At 35.7% G+C, this 27,441-nt stretch overlaps 1 protein-coding gene across 1 annotated transcript in view; it reads left to right on the forward strand.

Annotated features, from left to right (window-relative positions):
• TBX20 (T-box transcription factor 20) overlaps window positions 1–20,443 on the forward strand; it is a 51,563-nt gene extending 31,120 nt beyond the window's left edge. Inside the window, exons 7-8 of the mRNA XM_003268935.2 lie at window positions 18,275–18,387; window positions 20,103–20,443. Of these exons, the coding sequence (XP_003268983.1) occupies window positions 18,275–18,387; window positions 20,103–20,443 (454 nt within the window). The remainder of the gene's footprint in view (window positions 1–18,274; window positions 18,388–20,102) is intronic.
• Window positions 20,444–27,441: the final 6,998 nt, after the last annotated feature.

Genomic DNA, 27,441 nt, shown 5'->3' on the forward strand with positions numbered 1-27,441 from the left:
CAATACAGCCATCAGAATAATCTTTCCAAAGAAAGGAAGTTTGATCACATTGCTCATACTCAGAGCCCTCCAATTCCTCACCTTCTAATTTAGGGTACAGTCCAAAGTCCAGACAAGGCCTCAAAGGTTCTGTAGAATCTACCCCACCTGACCCAGTTACCTCTCTGAACTCTACTCTCCTCTGCTTGCTGGCTTCACCACACAGACCTGATTACGTTTCTTGAACGCGGCGAGGCCTGTCCCAGCCTGAGGGTCTTTAATCTTCCTACTGGATTGTGCTGCCCTGCACAATGGTCAAAGCCTTTGTATTTTGTTTCCTGACCATATCCTCAGATCCCAGAATAGTGTCTGGCACACAGTGAGCACCCAAATATTTGTTGAGTGAGTGAATGATGTGTCTTTATAAAAACAGCATACAGAGTAGCTGTATTTTTAAAGTCTTATCTAAGGGTCTTTATTTTTCAATAGAAAAACTTAACCCAGCTTCAAGCATTATGATAACTGATATGTTTGGTGGTGTTCCTTTGAACCATTTCTGCTTTCTGTTTAATATAGCTATTGGCTTTAATTTTTAATTTTTTTCTGTCTTTTGTTATATTTATCAAGTTTTTTTCCCTTTATTATGAACAATAATGGCCAACACTCCACATGTGCCATGTGTCAGACAATGGGCTAGATATATATATTTTATTTCAAAATAATCATATAACAAAGAAACTTATTTTGTAGATGAGATCACGAAAGCTTCGAGATACTAATAATTTATCCAAATTCACATGATTTGTGATAGCTGAACCTTAAACCCAGTTTAGTTCATCTGAAACCAAAATCTTTAATCTTCATTGTATTTCTTTTTAATAGTTATTGCCTTTAAATTCTAATAGGACATCATTGTAAAATTGATATTTCTCAATTTTTTGCTGAGAATTAAAGTATATATTTTGTTATCCTATAAAATAGGATACTACTCTTCCCTCAGCCAGTAATTTTTGTTTAAATAATCTGGGACTTAAAATCAGATTTTTAGCCCTTGGTCTTTCTTATCACCTTTCTTAAATTATTTTCTTAATGAACATCAGGATTGTGATAGATTAGCCACAATTATTTTTAATTTAATTGCAGGCATATTCACTGTTTACTGCTCATTTCTTCTGCACTCTCTTCAATTATTGGAATTGTGTTCTGACTTTATTGTCAGTTGTTGGTAAACATTGAGTAATTGGTTGAGGAAGGATGTAAGTGGGTCATCTTCTTTATGAGTTCTTGCATAACTGAGAGGCTCCATTGCCATTATGTATGAACCTGAGTAGAGTCACAGTCCTTTTGCTTAGAACTCTTTCAACCTTCCTTTTAAGTATTGTCATCTAGTTTTGAAGTATTGGGGAGTAAAAGCTAATGCCAAACCCATTGTCTTTCTTTGTTGGAAACTTACTTGTTTCTTCTCTGTCTGGACAAAATGTTTCTAGAAAGTTTTCTCAATCTTTGAAATTCAGAAATTGTATCAGTATCTGTTCAGTTGTAGTGTTTTTATTAGTATTTAAATATAATTGAGCCTTTTCAATTGAAAATTCAAGTCTTAATTGAGCTCAGGAAAATTGTATTCTTTTATTTTTCTTTTGATATTTCTCTGTTTTTTTTTTTTTTTTGCCAAGACTGAAAGTGTATATTTTGTTGTCCTATACATAGAAAATAGAGATTTTTTTTGTACTTCTCCTCCCTCAATGAATAATTTTTGCTTAAATAATCTTAGAATTTTATTCATTGGTCTTTCTTATCACTTTTAGAAATTATCTTCTTAAAGTTAATGTAAACATATGTTGCATCTCCTTAATCTATTCCCCATTTATCTTCTGTCTTTAGATTTTTACTCTGAATTTTGGGAGAACTTCTTATATCTTCTAATTTGCTGATTCTGTTTTCTGCAGCATCTAATATTCTGTCTTCTGTCTTTACTGAGTTCCTTTAAAATGTGAGAATTTCTATTGTGTTATTTGTAAGTGTAATTTTACATGCTCAGATTGTTTGCTTTTCATGGCTACTAGTCCCTATTTTATTAATACAGGGTCTTCTTAAGTCTTACTAAAATTTTAAAAGCACAAATTAGAGATTTTAAAATGTGTCCTTCTGTTTCTTGCAATAAGTCTGCTTCAGAAGAAGTCATTTGTTCTGCTCTGTTAATGACTTTTCTTCTTTTGAACTGTTGAATATTTTGTAATGTCCAGTTATTTTTCTCTAGCTCATCTGTAGAATAGAATGTCTGTTTAATATTAGGAGCTGAAATTGATCCTGAGTAAAACCCTGAGGCTGTTAGATCTTCCAAGTATAGACTGAAGAAGGGGCAATATATTTATTGTCATTTTACCAATGTGGAAATTCTGTTTAAGTTAGAGAGTTGTCGCAGATAGATAAGGAAGTAGTTTCTGAAAAAGGAGTGTTGACCTGGCATTGATATGGCTACCCTCTCTGTCTCAGCAGCTAGAAACCAGCTGGGGCTGTGCTGGTTCCCTCACATAGCACAGCAGCCTCATGCCCTCCTCCAGAGCTGGCCATGGTGATGGCCCACACTGTTCAGTGTGCCAAATACACCATGTGCTGGCTGGGAGGGCTGCCGTGGGATTCCTTCCTCCTAGACTACAGCTGTGTGGCAACCTGTTCCCCAAAGAACTGCTCAAAGATCTGCTTTCATCTTTAACCCCATTTGCTCCAAGTTGGGGTTTTGATGAAGTTCCAACAGAAGCCTTGTTTATTTCCACCCCGGGTATCTTTCTTCCTTATGTGCTGATGGATGGCATGCCAGCTGCTGCTGCCCTTACTCTTTAGCTGTCTGTGGCTGAAATATTTTAATATATAGTTGGCACCCTCCCTCATTTCTTGAGTTTCTCTTGTTTTCTTGTTCATATTAGTAGGTCAGCGAATTAAATATAAAGGCTTATATCACCCTATTGGTAGAAAATTCATACTAAGAGTCTCTATGAAAGTGACTTTAAAACCACTTGCACTGAATAAAACTTTCAAACACATGAAGTTTGGACATAAGCCCAGTGGGATTTGGCCCTTTTTGCTCAGAGCTCAAGTGTACTCTATTAGTTTAGGTGAGGAAGGAGACTTTAGGAAAGCAAGTTGCAAATCTAATATTCTGGGAATTTGTGGAAGTTTTATCTACATCAACATAATGAAGAAGTAAACATTTTGGCAGAGTTGCTAAAGAAGTTCATGGTTGTGAATAATTCCTGGGTCTTTCATAATTTATGGTGCTGGAAAGAAAGTGGTGTTTGGTTCTAACACAGCTCTAGGCTGGGTTGTAGAGTTTTCAAAGCATGTTTCCTTAGGAGCAGTGCAGGGTCAGTGGGGCACACATCTAATCAGGTAAATAGCCTAGAGCAGGGGTTGGCAAACTGCAGCCTGGCACCTGCTGGGTACAGCCTAAAGCTAAGAATGGTTTTTTACATCTTTAAATGGTTGGAAAAAATTTTAAAGTAATATTTCCTGACATGGGAAAATAATATGAAAGTAAATTTTATTGCTTACCAATACAGTTATTGCTTACCAATACAGTTATTGCTTACCAATACAGTATTGCTTACTAATACAAACAGAACACGGTCTATTTTTTTGTTGTTGTTGTTTAAGTATTGTATGTGGCTGTTTTTGTGTTACAATGACAGTGTGGAGTATATGTGACAGAGACCATATGACCTGTAAAACTTAACATATTTACTATCTGGCCCTTTACAGAAAAAAGTTTTCTGCCCCCTGCTCCCACTGACCCACAGTGTTCCCCTTGAGACCCACATTCTGTAAGAGGAGTCACAGAGCAGACTAGGCTTCTGAGATAGAGGAGGACAGCTGTATCACCTCTGCTTGGAGGGATAGGATCCAGGAATACAGTGGTGCTTAGATGTATCTTAGTTCATCTGGGCTGTTATAACAAAAGACCATAAACAAGGTAGCTTATAAACAACATTTATTTCTTACAACTGTGGAGGCTGGAAAGTCCAAAAGCAAGGTACTGGCAGGTTTAGCATCTGGTGAGGACATGCACTCTGCTTCATAAATGGTGCCTTCTTGGTGGAAAGGGCAAGTAAACTTCCTCAGGCTCTTTCATAAGGACACTAGTCTCATTCATGAGGGCTCCACCATCTCATCCTAGTCATCTCCCAATATAGCAGATGTCAGAACAAAGAGACAGAAATCAAGGAGTGTAAATTGAATTTTATTTCTGGAATATAGAGCAACATATTATAATATTATAATCCTGTAAAAATTGAAATAACTTTAATTATTAGTATGTACTTTATTCTTTCTCACATATAAACAAATAGCAAAAACATATTTTAAAATTATATACTAAAGTGTACCCTGGTATTTTGATTTTAAACTTCCAGAGTATAATTAATTGGTTTTCTAGAAAGTATGTATTTTGAAGTTAGAGTGAAATTTAGGAGTTACCTAGTTTATCCTTGTCATTATAATAACACAGCAGTTAGGACCCCAGGAGCTCAAGTGACTTGCCCAGTGCCACACAAATAATAGAAGACCTGGGGCTAGAACTCAGGGTTTTTTGCAACTAGTACTGGGATGTTTCAAAACAGTTGTTTTAAAATTTTTACTTTTGTTTATATATTTACAGATTTATAAATCATTAAAACCATAGTAAATCTTCAAGATTGTCTAATCCATTCCACCATGTCTTTATTTTATAGAAGTTCCTTACTTTATAGAAGATACCAAAGCCCAGATAAAGAATCTGAATGCACAGCTTCTTGGGAAAGAAATAATTTTCTTTAAACCTTTAGCAAAGATAGACTTAGTATAAAAGTCTTCATGCATAAAATGGAAGCAAATTTGTTTGGTAGACAGATTAAAGTCTGCTTTTGGGCCGGGCGCAATGGCTCACGCCTGTAATCCCAGCACTTTGGGAGGCCAAGGTGGGCGGATCACGTGGGCTCAGGATTTTGAGACCAGCCTAACCAACATGGAGAAACCCCGTCTCTACTAAAAGTACAAAATTAACCAGGCGTGGTGGTGCATGCCTGTAATCCCAGCTACTTGGGAGGCTGAGGTAGGACAATCACTTGAACCAGGGAGGTGGTGGTTGCAGTGAGCCAAGATTGTGCCATTGCACTCCAGCCTGGGCAACAAGAGCAAAACTCCATCTCAAAAAAAAATTCTGCTTTTAAATAAAGTATGTTAATTTAATAAAATCAAAAGCTGTTGGCAACAACAGCAAAAAAGAAGGAATGGCGTTTAACAGAACTAATTTTTTTTTCAAATTATAGAAGGGGTCACCACAAAATTTTTTAGTTAGCAAGATGTGTTTCTGCACTTAAAATGCTACTCATTTATCTACAGCTTTTTAGAGGAAGCATTTATTTTATAAAACCATATGAACTGGAAGTGCCGGACCAGTGAGTCTGATAGAGTAGAGTTATTCACAATTAACTTACGGTTGTAAATTATCCTTCTTTTCTTGCTGTGTCTTTCTTTCTATCTGTGTATGAAGAATATTTGTTGCCTGCCTCACAGTTTACTGACATTTATTTCTAAGCTGAGTAATCTGTACTTTGTCAGACTTTTTATATGGTTGTCACAGCCATACAACTTAGAAAACTAAGCATAATAGTTTTTGGTTTTTTTCAGGGGTACAGTTTACTTATTTAAGTTTCTAATGATAATACAAAACCAGAAATGTATATTACTGAAAAGAAAAATCAATAAGATTAAGTCAAATAATTAAAAATAAACTAAAGCCTAAAGCTTTTTAAAAGATTAAGTTAGAGTCATTTTGTTTTTCCAAAATGGATTGTATATTTCAGTTCTCAAATTAAAATTAATGATTTATAATACCTCCTAAATTGTATTATCTATAGTTTTCATTTATTAAGTATTTTGTGGAAGTTATGAATATTGATACATTGTCTTCCAGTAATTTATATCTGTATCAATCTTTAGAAAAATGTCATGACAAGGAGTTATTTACAAAGACTCAGTAAGATGTGATGTAAAAATGAACAAATTAATGAGCAAAAACAACATTATATATTTTGTTTTTTATAAATTATATTTGATTTTAATGGATTTGACATTTTCTCTTTGAACACAGTTTTCCAGGTCTCTATTTAGGAGAGAAAATGAGAATGTAAATTGAAATAACATTTAATATTAATTTCATCTCTGGCATGTATAAGGAAGGAAGGTTTAAACAAAGCATGGCAAGTTATAGAGACTGGTAGTCTCAGGTTCATCTAAAATGATTATCATCATGTAAGCAGCTTCTGGAACACATAATCTCAATGCTCAATAATAACAATAAAGATAATTTAATTTTGTTATCTATAAACATTTATTGAGCACTTATGTGTCAGGTACCAATTAAGCTCTCTGTGTATTAATTCACTTAATAACTCTAAGAGCTTTATCATATTGATATCCTTATTTTACAGATGAGAAAAGGGAGGCATGGAAAAAGTGAAGTAATTTGCCCGTGAGCACACAGCTGGCAAGTAGCTGGGCAGGGTTCAAGATATGCAGACTTGCTCCAGCAAACATGCCCCTAACCACTTCACTAGGGCAGTGGATCTCAGCAGCATCAGCAGCACCTGGAACATATTGAGCAGCACCTTCTCAGGCCACACCCCAGACCTACTGAGACAGAAACTCTAGGATGGTGCTTGACAATCTGTCCTTTGATGAGCCCTCCAGGTGCTTCTGGTGAATACTAAAGTCTGAGAACCCCTGCCTAGATCAAGAAAGTAGTAGTAGTATTTTCAATCAAGGGCCAGCAGCGTAGTAGTGGAGACAGACCTGAAAACATGTAATTGCCATCAGTCTAGTAATTGCAGTAAAGGAGGAATGTATTAGGAACAGTGGTGTTGCAAAGGAGAATGTGAGGGGAAGGGAAAGTTTTGCTTTTTGAGCATTGAGAAATTTGCACTTTAGTTTCAAAGATGGAGGAAGGGCAACCAGTTTCAGTACTGATAGAGTGCTGGTTTTGCTTGTTTAGAGGTTGAATAAATAGTCCAAATGACTTCAAATGGTTCTGAATGTTTTGGCAGAGCAGGATAATCATTGTAGCGATCCTCTGTTTTGCCCATTTTCTGGCCATGATTGTGTCTCTGACGTGTGTACTATTTCTGAAATTGATGGTTACAAAGTAGTCAGAGGAGGTGTTTTAAAGATCAAATAAGGTAATGATGCCCTTTTTTTTTTTTTTTTTGCCTAGAAAAAATACTTAGCATTAGATGTTAGAAAGACTGATCTTCAATAATAGTACCCATTTTATCTACCTATTAAATCCAAAGTTAAGTCTAATAAAACTACAGTCTCTTGCATTGGGATGTGATAGAATTAGCATTACAAGATACTGTCACAGCTTGTGATACCTAAATCACCTGACCTGTTCGGTGAGTCATCTTCATTTTTCAGGGTACCGCATTTTAGAAATTCTCACAGTGGGCTTCCAGGCTAAACAAATTCTTTGCACTTCTTGTTCTGCTGGAAACAGGGATTAGACATAAAGTAAACAACATGGCCTGACTACTCTTTGTAACAGCTTCGAAGAGATGGCCCTGATATGCACCACTGTTTTCAATCACTTAAAAGGCAATAATTCAATTATGCCATCCTTTATATAAGAACTGCCATTGCTTTCAGTTCACTTCCAGGCCTGACACAAGTAAATCACTTCAATAAAATCCCTTTTTTCTCCTCCTAGAGACTAGCATAAGTAATGATACCAGTGGTCTAGCAAGGGCAAAATGAATATAATGTTCTTTCAGAAAAGCAAAATGTTTCACTGTGTTACTTGGGAAATTACTTGTCTTGTGTGTGTTATGTGAAAGATATTTAAATGATCTTATTAAGTGTGCTTTTTAGAGATGTAACTATTGCACTCTTTTTAAAAAAAAAATTAAGTGCACGAATTTAGCAGTTATGTACAATTTGTGGGAAGAGGAATACACCTTAGAAAAACACCATCCAGAATTTGGGCCCATGGACAGCAAATCCTTTATAAATATACAAAAAATATCTTCCAGGATATTGAAACAAGTTCTTTTACATGTGAAAATAACCACCTAATTATTTCCTACGTTCATGTAAAATTTTGTTAATATGACTTACGGTTCAGACTTAAAGGACATCAGCTTGAATGTATGTTATAGTTGTCGTTTTATTAGAGGTTGCTCAGCTCACTTGACTTTCTTCTTAATGATCTCAAAAGACAGTCACTCTCTAATATTGTAGTAAATTAAGCCTTTGAGTAAATAACATCAGCTGTTTAGGCTGCTGGGGTTCAACATTATCAGGTGTTTGTATATAAAGATTAAAATATATGGCAGTTGGTAAATTAATTAGGGTCCATGTTATGCCAGATTATCCTCCCCATTAACTTTTGCTTTGAATATATTCACCAGTACCTCTCAGTGAATGATAAAATGTTTTCATTTCAACAAGCCTAACTCATGGGATTCAATAAGTCTGTTCAAGGGATATTTAAAAATAGGTTACACTTTTAAACAAGTGATAATGGACTCACTAAAGCTTAAACATTTCTCTTTGATGTCAGATATAGTTTTGTAATATAACTGCAAGTAATATTCTAGTCAATTTCTCTACCGACTTTAGCATTCAGTCACTGAGAAAAATCCTGTTTGGACCACATTATTCTGAATTAGGATTATACAGACAGGTAGAATAAATTGGAAAAAATATAATCTAAGAGGATAAAATATTTTTACCTGTTTTAGATATACTTTTAAAGGCACTTATATTTACCATCTTCTATGTGCCAGACACTATTTTAGGTAATTCAAATGCATTTTCTCATTTAATCCTTATAGTAATACTTCTTATTGTTATTCTCTGTTTTATTTTTATTTTCCATAGCACTATTATCAACATGTAACATACTACATGTTTTTCTTATTCTCTCCCCCACTTTTCACCCCAACTCCCAGTCTTCCCTTTACCCTCATCACTCATTAGACAGGGATTTTTATTTTTATTTTTTTGCTATCTCTGCAATTCCTTGTTCATAGTAGTGACTCAATACTTTTTTTTCAATGAATGAGTGGCCCTGTGAGGCAGATGTTATGCTCCCCAATGTACAGATGAAGAGAGGTTAAGAAAGTAACAAAGTCAGAATGTGAAAATGGTTGTAGATGATCACCTACTCATCTATTCATTCATGCATTTGATAAATGACATTAAAGCCCATGATGTTTCCAATATATTGCACTGCTTACCATACATAAATTACATTGATAAATCAGCATAATTATATTTTTTAACCAACTCATTATAATGGGTTCCCAAAGTACCAATGTTAGACCAGCAGTTCTTTTGTTTTTGTTCATTGGTGGGTTATCATAGTCTCATTTTGTAATGTGAGATTAATTTTAAATAAATAATATGTACATCCAAAATTCAAAAGTTATACAGGAGTATATGGTGAAGAGTATCCATCCACACACCTGTCTTCCATTTCTAAACTTGCCTGCTCATTGGAATCACCAGAGGGGAATGTTAACGATTACTGAAGCCTGTCTCCCACTCCCAAAGATTGTGATTTAATTGGTATGGGAGTGTGGTGTCGGCTTTGGAATTTTTAGAAGTTCCCCTGGAGAGACATTGCTTTTAGTAAAGGTAAAACCACAAGGGCCAAATATACCCTATTTCCTGAAGCAACTAAGAAACATACAAAATATGCAAAACAATGTTTTTTATAACACTGGATATCAGGCAACAAAAGACAATAATCTCTGAGGGATGGGAAACAAATGAGGTGAGCCCTGTGATGACGCAGCTTATTTCCTGAGAGAGTATAGACCATGGCAGTGGGGGAGAATATAGACAGAGCCCACCAGACTCCCTTAGTTGAGAGGTCAGAGCTGAGTTTGCAGAGACCAAAACAGTGAGAATTCATAGGACAGACAATAGAAAAGGTGAAAGCTGCATGGAAAAAGCACTCAAAGAGCTACGAAGGATCCCTAAAGAACTCCAAAGATTTATAGAGGATCCCTTTTGAGTGTTCAGCTGAGATTTGCTAAGGGAATCCATACGATGAAACTACCAGAGGCTGCAGGGAAGAGTACCTGAAAAGATTAGGGGGAAACGAACAGTACCTTGTGGTCACCCAGGGATAAGGCCTGATGTAATCAGCTGGACTGGAAAACTGTGATTTAGGAGGCATTTGGTAGACTGTTCAGAAGGGTTTTGCTTCAGTAGTGAAGAAGAATTAGCCCTCAACTAAATAGTGTTCCAGTCCTACTTAAAATATCTTGAAAGCAAACTTCCAAAGGATCAAATTATTTCCAGGTAACTAACTATATCCCAAAAGAAACCTCAAGACATGTCTTATATTTATGTCCTTATAAATAGAATACAAAAATATTCAGCACCTGACAAAATTCACAATGCCTAGTATCTAATTAAAGATTACCAGGAATGCAAAGATGCAGAAAAATATGACCCATAATGAAGAGATAATCAGTTGAAACTAAGTCAGAACTCACGTAGATATTCTAATTAATAACAAGGACATTCAGACGCTTACTATGATTGTATTCCCTACATTCCAGAAATTAAGGAGAGATGTAGAAGATTTACCAAAAATCAAAGTCAAAATTCTAAAGATGAAAACTGCAGTGTATAAAATGAAAAATATACTGGATGGGATTAGTGGCAGATTAGACACTGCAGATGAAAAGATTAGTGAACTTGAAGACATAGTGATAGAAACTACACAAAATGAAACACAAGGAGAAAAGATAAATTTTTAAAAATTGAAAGAGTGTCAGTTGTGGGAAAATTTCAAGTGGCCTAATATCTGTGTAATTGGAGGCCCTAAAGGTGGTTGGGAGGTGGGACAAAAAATATACCCAAAGAAATAATATCTAAAAATTTTTCAAATTTAATGACAATTGTAAACACAATCCAAAGAAGCCCAACAAACCCAAGCTCAAAAAGCATGAAGAAATAATACCAAATTATGTTATAGTCAAATTGCACAAAACTAGTGATATAAAGAAAAGTTAAAATAGCCAGAGAATGATAGATATATTACATAAGAGGAACAAAGATAAGGATGAGTACAGATTTCTCATTAGAAACAAAGTAAATGAGGAGACAATGAAGCAACATCTTTAAAGTACAGGTGCTGTTTGACTAACAATGGGGTTATGGTTGGATAAACCCATCATAAATTGAAAATATAAGTCAAAATTGTCTAAGTCCAGATATAACACCAACATAAGCTGAGGACTGTATTGAATGCCACTGCTTTTGCACCATTGTAAAGCTGAAAATTTGTAAGTTGGACCATTGCAAGTTGGGGATCATCTGTACTGAAAGAGAAATCAAGTCTGTTAACTAGAATTCTTTACCCAGCAAAAATATCTTTCAAAAAAACAAAAGCAAAATAAAGACTTTTTCAGACATACAAAAGGCGAAGAATTCACCACCAGCAAACTGCAGTACAGGTGTTTTAAAGGAAGTCCCTCAACCAGAAAGAAAATTATACCAGATATAAATCTGGGTGTAAACAAAGGCATGAAGGGCACAGGAATAAGAACTACATGGATAAGTAGATTAATTTTTTATTATTTAAATATTTTAAGAAGATAGTTAACCTTTTAAACATATAATAACAATTAGAATGGAGTTTATATAAAAATAAAATGTTTGACAAGAATGGCACAATGGCTGGAAGGGAGAAATGAAAATATATTATTTTGAGGGTCTTATACTAACTTGAAAGATTTAGTATCACTTGAAGGTAGATTGTGACAACTTAAAGATATTTACTATAAATCCTAAGTCATTTACTAAAATAACAAAAGAAAGTTATATCTAATAAACCAACAAAGAATATGAAATGAAATCATTTGAAGAAAACCCAAAAGAAAGCAAAAAAGAGGAAAGAGATAAAAAAGAACAGATGGGACAAACGGAAAACAAATAGCCAGACTTCAACTTAACTATATCAATAATCACATTAAATATAAATGCACTACATATCTCAAAAAAGCAGAGATTGTCAGTTTGAATTAAAAAATAAGACCTGATTATATGTTGCCTACAAGAAATGTGCTATGTAAAGACATAAGTTGAAAGTAAAGCAAAGAAAAAAAGTAGCATGTTAACAATAATTTTGAAAAACTTAAGAGTTGTTATATTAATATCAAAGTAGATTTCAGAGAAAAGAATTTTACTAGAGATAAAGTAGATAATTTCATACTACTAAAGGCATCCATTCTTCAAGGGTAATATACAGTCCTACATCTTTATGTCTGACAGAAGCATAAAAAAAACAGACAAATATACAATCATGGTTGGAAATTTTAATATCCCTTTCTTAATAATTGATAGAGCAAGTAGACAGAAAATGAGTAGAGACCCAGAAGATTTGAACAACAGTATCAACTAACTTGACCCAACTGATGTTTAGAAAATATTATCTAAAATTAGGCAGGGTGCGGTGGCTCACACCTGTAATCCCAGCACTTTGGGAGGCTGAGGTGGGCAGATCACGAGGTCAGGAGATCGAGACCATCCTGGCTAAAATGGTGAAACCCAATCTCTACTAAAAATACAAAAAAATTAGCCCGGCGTGGTGGTGGGCGCCTGTAGTCCCAGCTACTCGGGAGGCTGAGGCACGAGAATCACTTGAACCCGGGAGGCAGAGCTTGGAGTGAGCTGAGATCGCGCCACTGCACTCCAGCCTGGGTGACAGAGTGAGACTCCGTCTCAAAAAAAAAAAAAGAAAATATTATCTAAAATTAGCAGAATATGCCTTCTTTGCAAGTATACACAGAACATTTATAAAGATCTTACACTCTGTGCAAAAGAAGTCTCACTAAATTTAAAGGCATTCAAGTCATACAAAGTGTGCTCTCTGACCGTAATAGGATTATATTAGAGAAAATAACAGGAAGATATCTCGAAAGTCTCCAAATATTTGAAAGTCAAATAACACATGTCTAAACGACCCTTGGGGGAAGGAAGATATCAAGGGGGAAATTAGAAAATATTTTGAACTGAATAAAAATGAAAATACAACATATAAAAACTTGCAGGATTCTGCTAAAACATTACTTCCAGAAAATTTATAGTGCTACATCTCTGCTTTAGAAATGAAAGGTCCCCAATCAATAACCTCATCTTCCATCTCAAGAAACTAGGACAAGAGTGAATGAAACCCCAAAGCAAGTAGAAGAAAGAAAATAATAAATATCAGAGTAGAAATTGATGGAATAGAAAACAGGGAAGAAGTAGAGAAAAATCAATGAAACAAAAAGTAGAGATTAATAAAATTGATCATTTGCTGGCCAAACTGACCAAGAAAATAAGGGAAGAAAATATAAATTACCATAATTAAGGGTGAAAGGAGTAATATCACTACAGATTCTACAGGTATTAAAAGGAAAGATAATAAAGGAATATTATGAACACTTACAATTAAAATTTTAACAATTTAAACAAATTGACAAATTTCTTGTAGACAGAATCTACCAAAGTTCATTCAAGAGAAAACAGATACTCTGATAGTTTTGAATTTGTAGTTAAACAACTTTTACAAAGAAAACTCTAGGTCCAGATGGTTTCACTGGTGAATGATACCAAACATTTAAGGAAGAAATAATGACGATTCTACCTGAAATCTTCTAGAAAATTGAAGAGGAGGGAAGAGTTTTAACTAATTCTATGAGACTAGCCTTATCTTGATACTAAAACTAGAGAAAGACCAATATTCTTCATGAATATACATGGAAAAATTCTAAACAGAATTTTAGGAAATTGAATTAAAAAAACGATAATATGTCATAAATAACTAGGGCCTAGTTCAGGAATGCAAGGTCGATTTAACATTTGAAATTCAATGGATGTAATGATCATACTGACAAACTAAAAACAAAACTATATGATTGTCTCAACAGACACAGAAAAAGCATTTAACAAAATTCAACCTCTATTCTTAAAAACTCTCAGCAAACTAGGAATAGAAGAGAACCTTTAGTCTGGTAAATTGTATGTACAAAAAACCTAGAATGAATATTATACCTCATGGTGAAAAATTGAATGCTTTCTGTAATATAAAGAACAAGTTATTGATGTCCAATTTTTTTTTTTTTTTGAGACGGAGTTTCACTCTTGTTGCCCAGGCTGGAGTGCAATGACTTGATCTTGGCTCACTGCAACCTCCAACTCCCAGGTTCAAGCGATTCTCCTGCCTCAGCCTCCCAAGTAGCGGGGATTACAGGCATGGGCCACCATGCCCAGCTGATTTTTTATTTTTAGTAGAGACGGGGTTTCTCCATGTTGGTCAGGCTGGTCTTGAACTCCCGACCTCAGGTGATCCGCCCACCTTAGCCTCCCAAAGTGCTGGGATTACAGGCGTGAGCCACTGTGCCCGGCCCATTCTTACCACTGCTAATTCAACATTGTACAGGTAGTTTTAGCCATTGCAGTAAGTTAGGAAAAATCAAAGTCATTGTGATTGGAAAGACAGAAGTAAAACTATCTTTGTGTACAGGCATCATGATTATCTATACAGAAAACCCAAATCTCCAAAACCCACTAGAACAAGTAAGTGTTTGGCAAGTTCACAGAATACAAGATCAATATACAAAATAAATTGTATTTCTATCTATTATAAATGAATATCAGAAATTGAAGTTAAAAAGCAATATTTGCTATAATACAAAGTAGGGATAAATCTGGCAAAGGATATGCGAGACGTATATACTTAAAACTTCAAAAACATTGCTGAGAGAAATTAAAGAATACCTAATGAAATGGAAGGATATACTGGTTCATGATCTGAAGGATGCAGTATTAAGATGTCAGTTATGCACAAATTGATATGTAGATCTAAAATAATCCTGATCAAAATCACAGGAGTCTTTTTTGTAGAGATTGACAAAGTAATATTAAATTTCATATGGAAATACAAAGCACTAGAATAGCCAAAACAACTTTGAAAAAAAAAGATAGAGTACTAACACTACCTAATGTCAAAAGTACTAATACTTTTATTCAGCTAGGGTAATCAAGACAGTATAGTTTTGGTGTCAAGTTCCACAAACACATCAATAGAATAGAGAGTCCAAGAGTAGACCCACACATATGTGATGGACAAGGGACAGTCTTCTCAACAAGTAATGTTGAAATAATGGAATATTCATAAGCACAAAAATGAACAATTCATAACTCATTCATATATAAAATTAACTCAACATGAATCTTAGACACAAACATAAAACCTCACACTATAACACTTTCAGAAAAATATTAGGAAAAAAATTTGTGGTCTTGGGCTAGGCAAAGATCTTAAAATATGGCACCAAAAGCATGATCTATAGAATTACAAATGGATAAATTGCACTTTATCAAAATTAAAAACTCTGCTTTTAAAAAGAAACTGTGTAGGCAAGAGAAAAGGCAAGCCACAGCCTAGAAGAAAATATTTGCAAATCATATATTCTATAAACACCAGTGCCCAGAATATAAAAAGAAATCTCAAAACTCAGAAAACAAATAACCTAATTTTTTAAATGAACAGAATATTAACAGCTAGAAATATGGAAGCAAATAAGCACAGAAAAAGATGTTCAACATTATAGTCATTAGGGGAACACAATTAAAATATGATGGAATACCGGCACATGCCTATTACAATAGCTAAAATTAAACGTTGACCATATCAGGTGTTAGTGAGAGTATAGAGGACCTGGAATTCTCATACACTGATGGTGGGAATGCTAAATTGTATGACTACTTTGACAAATAGTTTGGCAGTTTCTTTAAAAACTGCACATATATGCAATCTAGTCATTTCATCCTTAGATGTCTTTCCAAGATAAATAAAAGTATATGTCCATTTTTTAAAAAGTATGCATGAATATGTGTAGCAGCTTCATTTGAACATTCAAAAACTAGAAACAAGTCAAATATCCATCAATAAGTGAATAAACCATAATATATCCATGCAATATAATGCTACTCAGAGCAAGAAATATTAATGTATGTGCCAACATGATACATCTTAAAATATGCTGTGTGAAAGAAGCCAGATAAAAAAGAATATATTAGGTAAGATTTCATCTTTGTAAAAGTTTAGAAAATGTGGACTAATATATTAGTGGTTTCTTTGGAAAGGTTTGTTGTGATGGGGACCATGGAGCATAGGAGCTCGAGGAAGCTTTTGTAGGTGTTAGACATTTTCGTTATTGTGCTTGTGGCAGTGGTGTCACTGGTGCGTACATATGCCCAAACTGATCAAACTATACACTTTTTTATTTTATTTTTTTAAGATGGAGTTTCACTCTTTTGTCCAGGCTGGAGTGAAGCGGCACGATCTCAGCTCACTGCAACCTCTGCCTTCAGGTTCAAGCAATTCTCCTGCCTCAGCTTCCTGAGTAGCTGGGTTTATAGGTGCCCACTACCATGCCCGGCTGATTTTTGTATTTTTAATAGAGACAGGGTTTTGCCATGTTGGCCAGGCTGGTCTTGAACTCCTGACCTTGGGTGATCCACCCACCTGGGCCTCCCTAAGTGCTGGGATTACAGGCATGAGCCACCGGCCCCGGCCCCGGCCCCATACACTTTAAATATGTGCCACTTTTTGTATTTTAATCATATCTCAATATAGTTTTTTTGTTTGTTTGTTTCAAGATCCCTAGTTGATTCAAACTACACACAAATTTGAGAATCACTACTCCAATCCTTCAGGTCCCTGATTTCACCCTGCAGAGGCAACCTCTTCTAGGCAGTTTCTTGTTCTGGAAACTGGAACATTCTAGAAATCCTGTGCACATGCAGGCATATATGAACATACATATCCTGTGTTCTAACTTCACAAATGGTAGCATACTTTACATATCATTCTGTATTTTACTTTTTTCACTTATTGTATCTTGAAAATTATTCCATATCTATACATATGAAATGACCTCATTCTTTTTGACAGCTATGTGTTAATGCAGTGGATCTGGATCCTGATTATTTTGACTATAAGAGGTGGTACTTTATTCTTACTCTAAAACAATTTGAGAATAGTGATGTAACTTAAATAGTTGCAGAATTAATTTTCCTTTTAGGCATATCCTTAAGTCCTCATAATCACACTATATATTATAAAATGCCTTCATCTATGTGGGTATATAAGCTTTCTACAACACCAGATTTACTATGAATTAGGTAGTAATTTTTCACAGGTAAAGTTTGCATATTTATGTGAAATGTTGACAAGTGTTAAGATTTTAAAAAGTTATTATGACATTTGATTTGCTTTGCTTATTCCCTCAGTATGAAATGTGGTGTTTTGTTTGTCCTTCCTCATTTAACACATATTTTATAAGTCCTCTTTTGTCCTTTGCTGGTCAGTTTGGCATTGGTCTTCGGGCCACAGCTGTTCCAGAAATGTGTGCCATGCAGACTAATCTGTTATCAGTATGCACTTTTGGCAAACAAATTGGCTAAAATTGTACTGGCTTTTTTTTTTTTTTAAAGCAGAAGGTCAAATTGTCCAATGCCAAAATAATTTTTTTACTTTTTAAAGTTAACTTCACTCTTTGGTTGATAGACTATGTTACAGGAGGAAGACCATCTACAAGACAATGTACCAATTTACCTAGAGGCTAAAACTCCTTATTGGTCATTTGTGTTTTCTTCATGGGTTTTTTGTAATTTTCAGTCTTACAGCAACAAGGGTCTTAGTGTTCACTATCCAAACTATCCATATTGTACTATAATCTATGAATTTGTTTGATTTCTTGGTGAATATTAGAGTCTTTTTATGACTAATGATAATTTGAACTTTTTGCCAACATTTCATCTGTTGTTGGATCAGTGCAATTTGTATCAACTGAGTATTTGTTTTGTATTTGTTAGCTGATGAAGTCAGTAAGAAGAGTCATTGCAGCTCCTTGTAGTAAATTCATTCACTCATTATTTTTCACATCATGAAATTCCATATTCCTGTGGTCAGGTTTCATAGCTCCTGTTCACCCCTTTGTCCTTCATTTTAAAGTATTTCAGGGGATTGTCCTTGTCCTAGTCAGTCATGTTTGCTTGCACTCATACACCTGAGGTCATGTCTCTGAGGAGTCACTGTACAACAGAATAAATGTACATGTTTTGAATTTCATCTTTCTGTGCAGTGTTTGCTTTTTGGCTGAGAAAATGGCTTTACTGATTACTAAGTTACCTCTAAGACCTCTATCTCTGAGTCCTTTACATTTTAGTTAACCCGTGATGTGTCACTCTAACCTAGGGAAAGTGTGGAGAGCCTGATTCAAAAGCATTCCTATGCGCGCTCACCCATCCGTACCTACGGAGGAGAAGAAGATGTCTTGGGAGATGAGAGTCAGACAACCCCAAATCGAGGTAAGGTAGCTTCCAAGGCCATGGAATTGCTGGGAAGCAGAGCACCTAAAGGAGAATGGGGGCAGGTCGTTGATGAGACGGCCAGTCCTCAGAGTACATGATGCCCGGAAAGGATTTCAGGAGCCTCCCTGGGAAGGGAGAGCCCCGACACTGATCCTCACAGATTTCATTATTTTGCCTTTGAATCATAGGCGATGATGCTGCCTGCAGGTTTCCTATGGTTTTTTTTTTTTTTTTTTTTTTTTTTTTTAAGTGGAAGAATACTGAGCCTTTGAGTCAGGGATCAGGAGTTACTTGTCCATGACTTAGTACATAAGAGCTGTTGAACTTTGGGGGCAGTCCCCAAGTCCTTCTGAACCTCAGTTTCATAATCTGAAAGTCAGGGAATATACCTGTTCCATCTATGTCAGGTATAATTTGTTAGAATCAAAGACCAAAATAGAAAACACTTTTAAAAGAGGACTGTCCTAACGAAGGATATTACATAGAGGAAGTGGCCCCAATGTTAACAGCAGGAACTGAACAAAGTTTCTCTGTACCCAAGGCTTAGAGAGCAGCTGTCTGCATCTGGGAAGAGAGTCCAGAGAAAAGAGCCCAGAGGGGCTCCATTCTGGGAACAGGAAAGTTCGTATGGGGAGAGAGTCCTCTGCATTGTTTTATGTCCTTAATATGAAATTATATAGTCTGTGAAAACATAGGACATTTCTTATTACTCAATCCAAGTGAACCACTAGTGTTACAGTTGACTCTTGAACAACACAGTGGTTGGGGAACCAACTCCTATGTGGTCCAAAACGTGCATATAACTTTTCACTTCCTAAAACTTAACTGCTAATAGCCTACTGTTGATCAGAAGCCTTACCTGTAACATAAACAGTCAATTCATACATATTCTGTATGTTACATATATTACATTCTGTATTCTAATAATAAATCAAGCTAGAGAAAAAGTTATTAAGAAAATCATAGAAAGGAAATATGTTTACTATTCCTTAAGTGGAAGTGGATCATCATAAAGGTCTTCATCCTCATCTTCACACTGAGTTGGCAGAGGAGGAAGAGGGGTTGGTCTTGCTGTCTCGGAGGCTGTAGAGGCTGAAGAGGTGGAGGAGGTGAAAGTGAGGCAAGAGGGGTCAGGCACACTCCATGTAAATTGTAGTGAAAAATATCTGCACGTAAGTGGACCCGTGCAGTTCTAACCCCTGTTGTTCAAGGGACAACTGTATACACTCAGAAAATTCAGTGTCAATTCTATTCTAAATTTCTGGATGCTCTGGTAGGAAAACTTACTTTCTTAGGTTCTCACAACAGTTTTGGAAACCAGACAGCTTGGTAGAGATTTAATACATTCAGCCTTCCTTATGACACTGCAGAGGTCAGAACAGATATCAGGTATTTGCAGCTTTTTTAAAGAGAATCAGGTCATTAACTGCAGGCAGGGTATTAATGTTTTGGCCAGTCTGTGGGAGTGTACAGGCTATCCAATGAGTTGTCTTTTTCCATTTAGTAAATTCTCTATTCCCTGCAAGGTGTAAATATCATCTTCTTACCTAGAAAGGTAGATTTGCCTCGCAACAGATCTCATGTATATTTGCCTTTCTAAATTACAGATGTATTAAATATTCTTAAAAACAAATTGATCTTTACAGATAATTTAATTCTTGATCTGTACATTGACACAGTGTTTCCAGTCTAATGAGTGTTTTTTCTTACAGGGTCAGCCTTTACAACATCTGATAATTTGTCTCTCAGCTCCTGGGTATCATCTTCTTCCAGTTTTCCTGGGTTTCAGCACCCACAGTCCCTGACTGCTCTTGGCACCAGCACAGCATCCATAGCAACACCCATTCCTCACCCCATCCAGGGTTCTCTGCCACCATATAGCCGACTGGGAATGCCTCTGACCCCATCGGCCATTGCCAGCTCCATGCAAGGGAGTGGCCCCACATTCCCTTCATTCCACATGCCGCGATACCATCACTATTTTCAGCAGGGGCCCTATGCTGCCATTCAAGGACTACGCCATTCCTCTGCTGTGATGACGCCATTTGTATGACTCTTCTAAAAATGGGAGAATCCAGATCCAGAATGTGCAAGTGGGTATGGAAATATAGGACAGGGCTGGGTGGGTGGGATGTGGGGTATTGGAGCAGGGGCTTTCCAGGAGACACAGGACCTATCAAAGAGGAGAGCCGGACTCACAATAAAACCTGCCACTGAGGGAATGCACCACGGACCAGGATTCATCTGAGGGACAGCTCTTGGGTTCAGGAGAGAATCTGTGTAAAGTTCTCAGCCAGCCTGAAAGTTTACTGACACAAGGCTGATGAATCTTAAAGTGCATTATTCCTCATGGTTAAAACGCTGTGTTGATGCAGTAATGTATAAAATCATTGTGTATAGGGTTTCTTCCTGCTTTTCACAGGATAAAAGAATCTTCAAAGAGGCCATGCTATATAGCATACTGACCATAATGACTAACTGAAGTCAATTTACCCCTGTAGAAAATGGGAGCCAGTAGAGAAATATTTGTAGTGCTGTAGCATAAGCATGTTTAGTTTTCTTTTGTGTTAGTCTGCTGGGGAAGGAGCTGAGATAATGCTAATGCATCCTGTTTTGTGGATGAACACATGGTAATGACCTCACAAAGTTCTATTTGTAATATTGAAGGGCCAGTAACCAACAAGCTCAGTTTTCATAGTCTTCTTTCTTCCTAGTTCTCTTTATTGCAAATACTTGCCAGAGTTAGGGGTGGGGCTAGAGTTATGGAGGAAAAATCTTCCATATACAGTTTTGAAGCAAGAGCCTCTCTATATTACATGGTAAAACTGAAGTGTGATTTTTCTGGGCTGCATTCTAAACACGCTACTGACTAATTCACTGAGGAACACTCCAAAGCCTAGGCATGATGTTATGTGAGGCTTGCTTTCACTTACAGCTGCAACAGAAGGATGGTTGTTCTATTCCAGAAGGATTTCTCTGCCGTTGGTGCCAGAGATCCCTTCATTTTCACTTCAGTTTTGGGAGACCTTGTGGATGTTAAAATGCATCTGGACAAATTTTCATTTTAAGTAAATCTGCCTTGTTGTTGCTGCCGCTGATTGACAAGGATTTGAGAATGACCATTCTAAATGCCAGGATAGCCATGATTTAACTTATGCTCCTGAGTGGAAATGTGTCCATACATCTAATTTGGCCTTTTTCCTTACTGTGTTACATTTAGTGACTCCTTTACCATTTTGCTAGGTCTGTAATCTTAAATTGCTTGATAACATAATGGCTCCATAACTGAAATATTGGCAGTTCTTATAAGTAATCTAAAGCATTCTTCTACTTTATTTTCAACTTTTGCTATCTTCTTAAGCCTTCCTTTAATGTTTATAATAGTAACAAATATTTTAGTTATATATGACCTGTATATTGTTTTTGAACAGCATATATATATATATATAAAAGCATTTACAGTCAGGGTAACACATTTGGCATTTTGCAACAATTTATTTCCCTAATAACATAGATTTAATGAAATAAATAGTTTTTCAACTTTAGATTTAATGCACTTCAACTACAGGATGTAACCTGTCATCTTAGCAAATTTCTCCAAAACTCTAATTTAATTTTTGTATGTAATATTCATTCTACTCTTCTTGCTCCAAAAGTATCAAATGTGTTAAAAGGGATGGGCAATATTTCTACTGACAGTAGAAATGTATTTGGGGGGAAATGCAATATACTTATCACATCAGACTCCCGTGGGATTTTATTTGGTGGTTTTAATGTTAGCCTTTTTCATATCACATGTCTCTCTGGGCACTTCCAGCCTATGAAACAAGGCATCATGGCACAGCCTGTCCAGGTGATGCTGTTGTTGGATTTTGCACTTGCTATTCTCCACTATACTCCAAAGTTTACTTACGGAAAAGCACGGGCTGTGTTAACAAAGCATCTCACGATCCTACAGCAAACACTGTGGGCCAATTTTTAACTTGTTGCATGTTATGCTGTAGTATCCACAGGTAGTTTGTTTTCAAACAAAGTGCGGGTGTGCATTTCTTTAAAAAAGCAGTTATGAGTAATGTTTAAACTATCCATAGAGCTAGGATAGGGGTTTACTATTTAATAGCTGGCCTATTGCCAGTGCTCCTTTGAATATAGAGTACTGCTGCTTAAAGCAGGAATAACAAAAGATGCTGTTTTACATAATGCTACTCAATACCCTGATAAATTACTGGTCTACTAAGGTGAATCTGTGTCTGAATTTTATTTGCAAAGAGGATGAAAAGATTGTTTTAATACATACTGTTTTGACATTTCTACCAATCTGTGTGTCTCAAAGAGATTTGTGTGTTTTTGTTGAATATGGTTTTACCTAGTATTTCCTGACTTCATAATTTTATTTTGTAATTAAGCAATATAAGACCATAAATAAGAGTGCTTAGAGAAAACAAAGACTAGTCAGACCTAAAATTCTAAATTGGATATATATTTTTAAGTATTATTCGAACCAGAGAAAAGAAGCACAAGTGAAATAGAGCTTAACCTCATCAGAGTCACTTGAGCCATGGAAACCAAGGGGTAGAAATTTCCCCTCCCTGGGCCTTTCTGAGGTATCCTGGTCATTGATTCTTATTAAACCCTTGGGAGTTTAGTATTTAAAATTCCAAAGTGCATTCTGGCAAAAGTAATTTCAAGAACTACATATTTAATGGGAAAGCCAATTGAATAATAAAGGCCATGAATTATAATATATTTAGAATATATTCAGGGTTCCTCCCACACCCCCCCCCCCCACTGAGTATATTATAGTGTCAAAAAGCATGGCTAATGGGAAGTGCTGCTAAAAAGAGGTCCTGCCAGACCTGCTTATCTAATCCTGAGGAATTAATTCAGAACTTAATAGGTTTTACAGTTGTGGTTTGTTTTTAAAATATCAATGATTCTGAGTAGATTCAAGTTTTTTTTTGTTTTTGTTTTTGTTTTTTTTTTTTGAGACGGAGTCTCACTCTGTTGCTAGGCTGGAGTGCAGTGGCACGATCTCGGCTCACCGCAACCTCTGTCTCCTGGGTTCAAGCAATTCTCCTGCCTCAGCCTCCTGAGTAGCTAGGATTACAGGTGCGTGCTACCATGCCCAGCTAATTTTTGTATTTTTAGTAGAGACGGGATTTCACCATGTTGGCCAGGATGGTCTCGATCTCTTGAACTTCTGATCCACCCACCTCGGCCTCCCAAAGTGCTGAGATTACAGGCATGAGCCACCACACCTGGCCTCAATTTTTTTTTTTTTTTTTTTTTTTTACTAACTTAGTCTTCTCCTCTGTCTACCCTTAGCAATATATAGGTAAACATATCCAGCTTGTCTAATACATCACAGATTATTAGTTAACAAGGTGTAGATTAATGAGCTTATATTGTATTGCTGGATCTTTTGAGTTAATAACAATGGTCACTTGTCCAGAAGGCCTATCATCATTCCTAGTAGGTGGGCACAGAGTAAGAGATATTAAGAAGCTTCCTGATGAGTCGTCATCTAGCAAGGGCCCTGTGTAGGGCTATATTGTAGGAGTTACATTGACTTCTGGGGCATTCCAAGGTCTCCCCTCCTTATCCATATCTCTGTCATTTTGCTTCTCCAGCCACGACAACACATTTTCCTCTCCAACTGCTCCCTCCCCACCAAAAAAGAAACCCTCTAAAAGGCCAAAGAATAAATATTCTTAGAAGTAAAGTATCCTCATCCCTTGCTGCCTTTTTCAAAGAGGTGTTAGGATATTTATCCTATTTCTGTATTTCACAGTAGCTTTTCAGGCTGTCCTGCTTATATATAAGCTGATTTATATTGAGAAAAATCACTTTTGAATAAAGAGGATGAAATGACTTTACACCCCATTAAATACTCAGTCAAGCTTAGCCATGACTCAGTAACTAAAAAGTTCAAAAAATCCAGTTATGTAATGTGCAGAGTAACAAATTGCAAGAAAAACAACTTAATCTTCCAGTGACTAAGTAAGAAAAACTGTTGTCACTATTAAACATGTAGGAAATTGATAATTATTACAAACAAAGCAATACTCTACCCTAAATCTAGACAAATCACTGGACAGATGATAAGATTTTCAGCTTTGTCCTTTAAAGAGCTGTGCCTGGCTGGATGATGGGTTTTATACAAGTTTTTATGTTATTTCAGAATGTACGGATTTTTTTGTAAACACGCAAAGGGAAGGTTACAAACTCCTTAAACTTTAGAAAACCATCAAATCCTTTCTTTGCTACTTATATTCTATGCCAATTATAATATTCCAAGACTTACCTTTCTTCAGAATGCTTACATATGGAAAGGTTTATTTATAAGTATTTGATAGGTAAATATTCCATATGTATTTTCTAGCCCTTCTTTCTCTGTCCCTCCCTCAAATAACTTCATTACCCTCTCCTTTTTAAACAAAATATCTTGATAATAAGAAAACAAAATCATTTTTTGTGAAATAATACATATGGACAAAAAATACAAGTTGTATTTTACTTCTGGTTCGTTAAAATATTGTGTTTAGTTGGATTTTTTCCTCCCTTATTTTCAGAAACATAAAAGAAATTGTTTTATTTCCTAAAGGATAAAATTGGATATAGCCTCTTCAGTAGACACTATCACAGTTCTGTTGTTTGCTGTGTTCATTTGTTTAATGAATTGCGTGAGAACAGTCACTGTAATGAAATGTGTGTGCTGGGGGGTGGGGGGAAGGGCATGGGAAATGTTTTATGAAAAAAAGTTATAAGCCTAATACTATGAAGTAACATCTAATGCAGTTCTTTTTAAGTGCAATATATTTATTTCTGCTAGAAATATATTATCAACCTTATGTAATATTTGAAGCATTACATATTATTTGTAAACAGCTTAAAATTATATATTACCCCAATTGTACATAAGTACAAATGTGTGGATATTAGTTTCTTTCATTAAAAATGGTGTTTTTTTAAAAATATATATGCACCCATTTACACCTTTCATTCACTTACACTGTTTTATGATGTTTGGTATCTGTTTCCTCACCTGACAAAAAGGATTAGATAAGATTGTGGGTCCCAGCTGGCCACTCACAGGCTGGACACAGCCCGGGATTACTGCACAGTATTTTGGGTTTGTCTTTAGTTGCATTTGAAAGCCTTTGGAAAAGACATTGCTCTCAAGTTCCCACTATTTTCCATTTTCTGCACCCAGTCCCCTTCACTTGTGTATGCTACCCAATGAACCCTCAGAATCATGATTTTGCACCTCTCTGTACTGAATTATACTGAAGACTCCATAAAACTTAAACTCCTGTATCTCATTTCAGCCATGAGCACTTGGATATGCTGTAATGATACTACACAAAGCAGAATGACACCAAATAAGATTAGCCAAATTATAAGTCTTAATCCTCCTTCCACATGACAGTCCTTCAAAATATTTGATGTTATCATACCCCCTGCTTTCAAAAGTCTACTCTCTTACCCTTAATTTTTTTGTGCATGCTTAACACCAACCTTTTAGAAATCTTTTATTTGGAAGGATTTCATGCTTATGGAAGAGTTGCAAGAAGACCATAAAGAAACCCTGTACACCCTTTATGCAGATTCACAATTGTTAACCTTTTGCCCTATTTACTTTATCATGTGCATTTACAGTGAGTAGCATGTGCATAAACACACATGCACATGCATAGATATGTAATATATACAAATTATTTTTCTGAACCCCTTGAGAGTAAGTAGCATGTCATGCCCCATTATCTCTAAATAATTGAAAGTGTATTTCCTAAAAACAAGATTCCACTAAATAATCACAGTAGAGTTAGCAACTTCAGGAGATTTAACAACGATGCAGTACTGTGATGTATCATCTGTATTCCAGATTTGTCAAATTACCCAGTAATGTCATTTGTAGCATATCTTTTCTTCAGTACAGATCCACTTCAAGATCACATATTGCATTTAGTCATCATGCTACTTTAGTCTATAGTATAGCTCTTCAGCCTGTCTTTGTCTTTCATAGCAAAAGGATTCCTATTGTATTAGAAATCATGAATTCATACTGATACCTCCAATTCCAATGCACTCCCACAGAGTCCTCTTTTCTTGCTTTGCCCCATTCGATATCTGTATGGAATACAGTGGAAGAAGGCTCAACAATTACCTCAACGTATTTATTTACTCAACTCTACCATACACTTAAAACTAATTTCAGATTGCTTCACCTGTACAACTGCAATACACAAACCTTCTAAAAAGAGGTCAGGGTTTGTTTGCATTGTTTCCGTGCTACTCAACTAACAGTATATAGCCAAATGATATGTTCAGCAGTTACTTTGATTAATTCATTTTTTGTCCTCCTGGATAGTTATGTTACTCAATGCACAGTACAAGTGGGTTTATTTGTTTGGTTTGTTTGGAGTTTTAATGGATCTTTTCCTTCCTATTTTTATTGATTTTTTTAAAAAATAGAAAATAATGTGCTTCCAACAAACTCATAGATCTAATAAGTGATTATGGCAAGGGTGAATTATAGCAAGGTTAGAGGATACAAGATTAATACTTTAAAAGACCATTGCTTTCGTATATACCAGAAATGAACAATTGGAATTTGAAATAAACAGTTGAAATATCATCACTAAAAAAAGAAAAAAGAACAAATAGGTATAAATAAAATATTCACAAAAGCTATATAAGGTAAACTACAAAGCTTTGACAAAAGAAATCAAGGAAGAGCTAAATAAATGGAGAGCTAGTCCATGTTCATGGATAGGTAGACTCAATATTGTGAGGATGTCTGTTCTTCCCAACTTGATCTATATATTCAATGCAAACACAACCAAAATTCCAGCCAGTTACTTGTGGCTAAGAACAAACTGATTCTAAAGTTTATTTAAAGGCAAAAGACCCAAAATAGCCAACACAGTATTGAAGAAGAAAAATAGTCAGAGGACTTACACTACCCAACTTCAAAACTTACTACAAAACTGTAGTAATAAAGACAGTGAACTATTGGCAAGAGAATGGACAATTAGATAAATGGAACAG

This window comes from Nomascus leucogenys, chromosome 17 (genome assembly GCF_006542625.1).
Source record: "Nomascus leucogenys isolate Asia chromosome 17, Asia_NLE_v1, whole genome shotgun sequence".
Classification (NCBI taxonomy): domain Eukaryota; kingdom Metazoa; phylum Chordata; class Mammalia; order Primates; family Hylobatidae; genus Nomascus; species Nomascus leucogenys.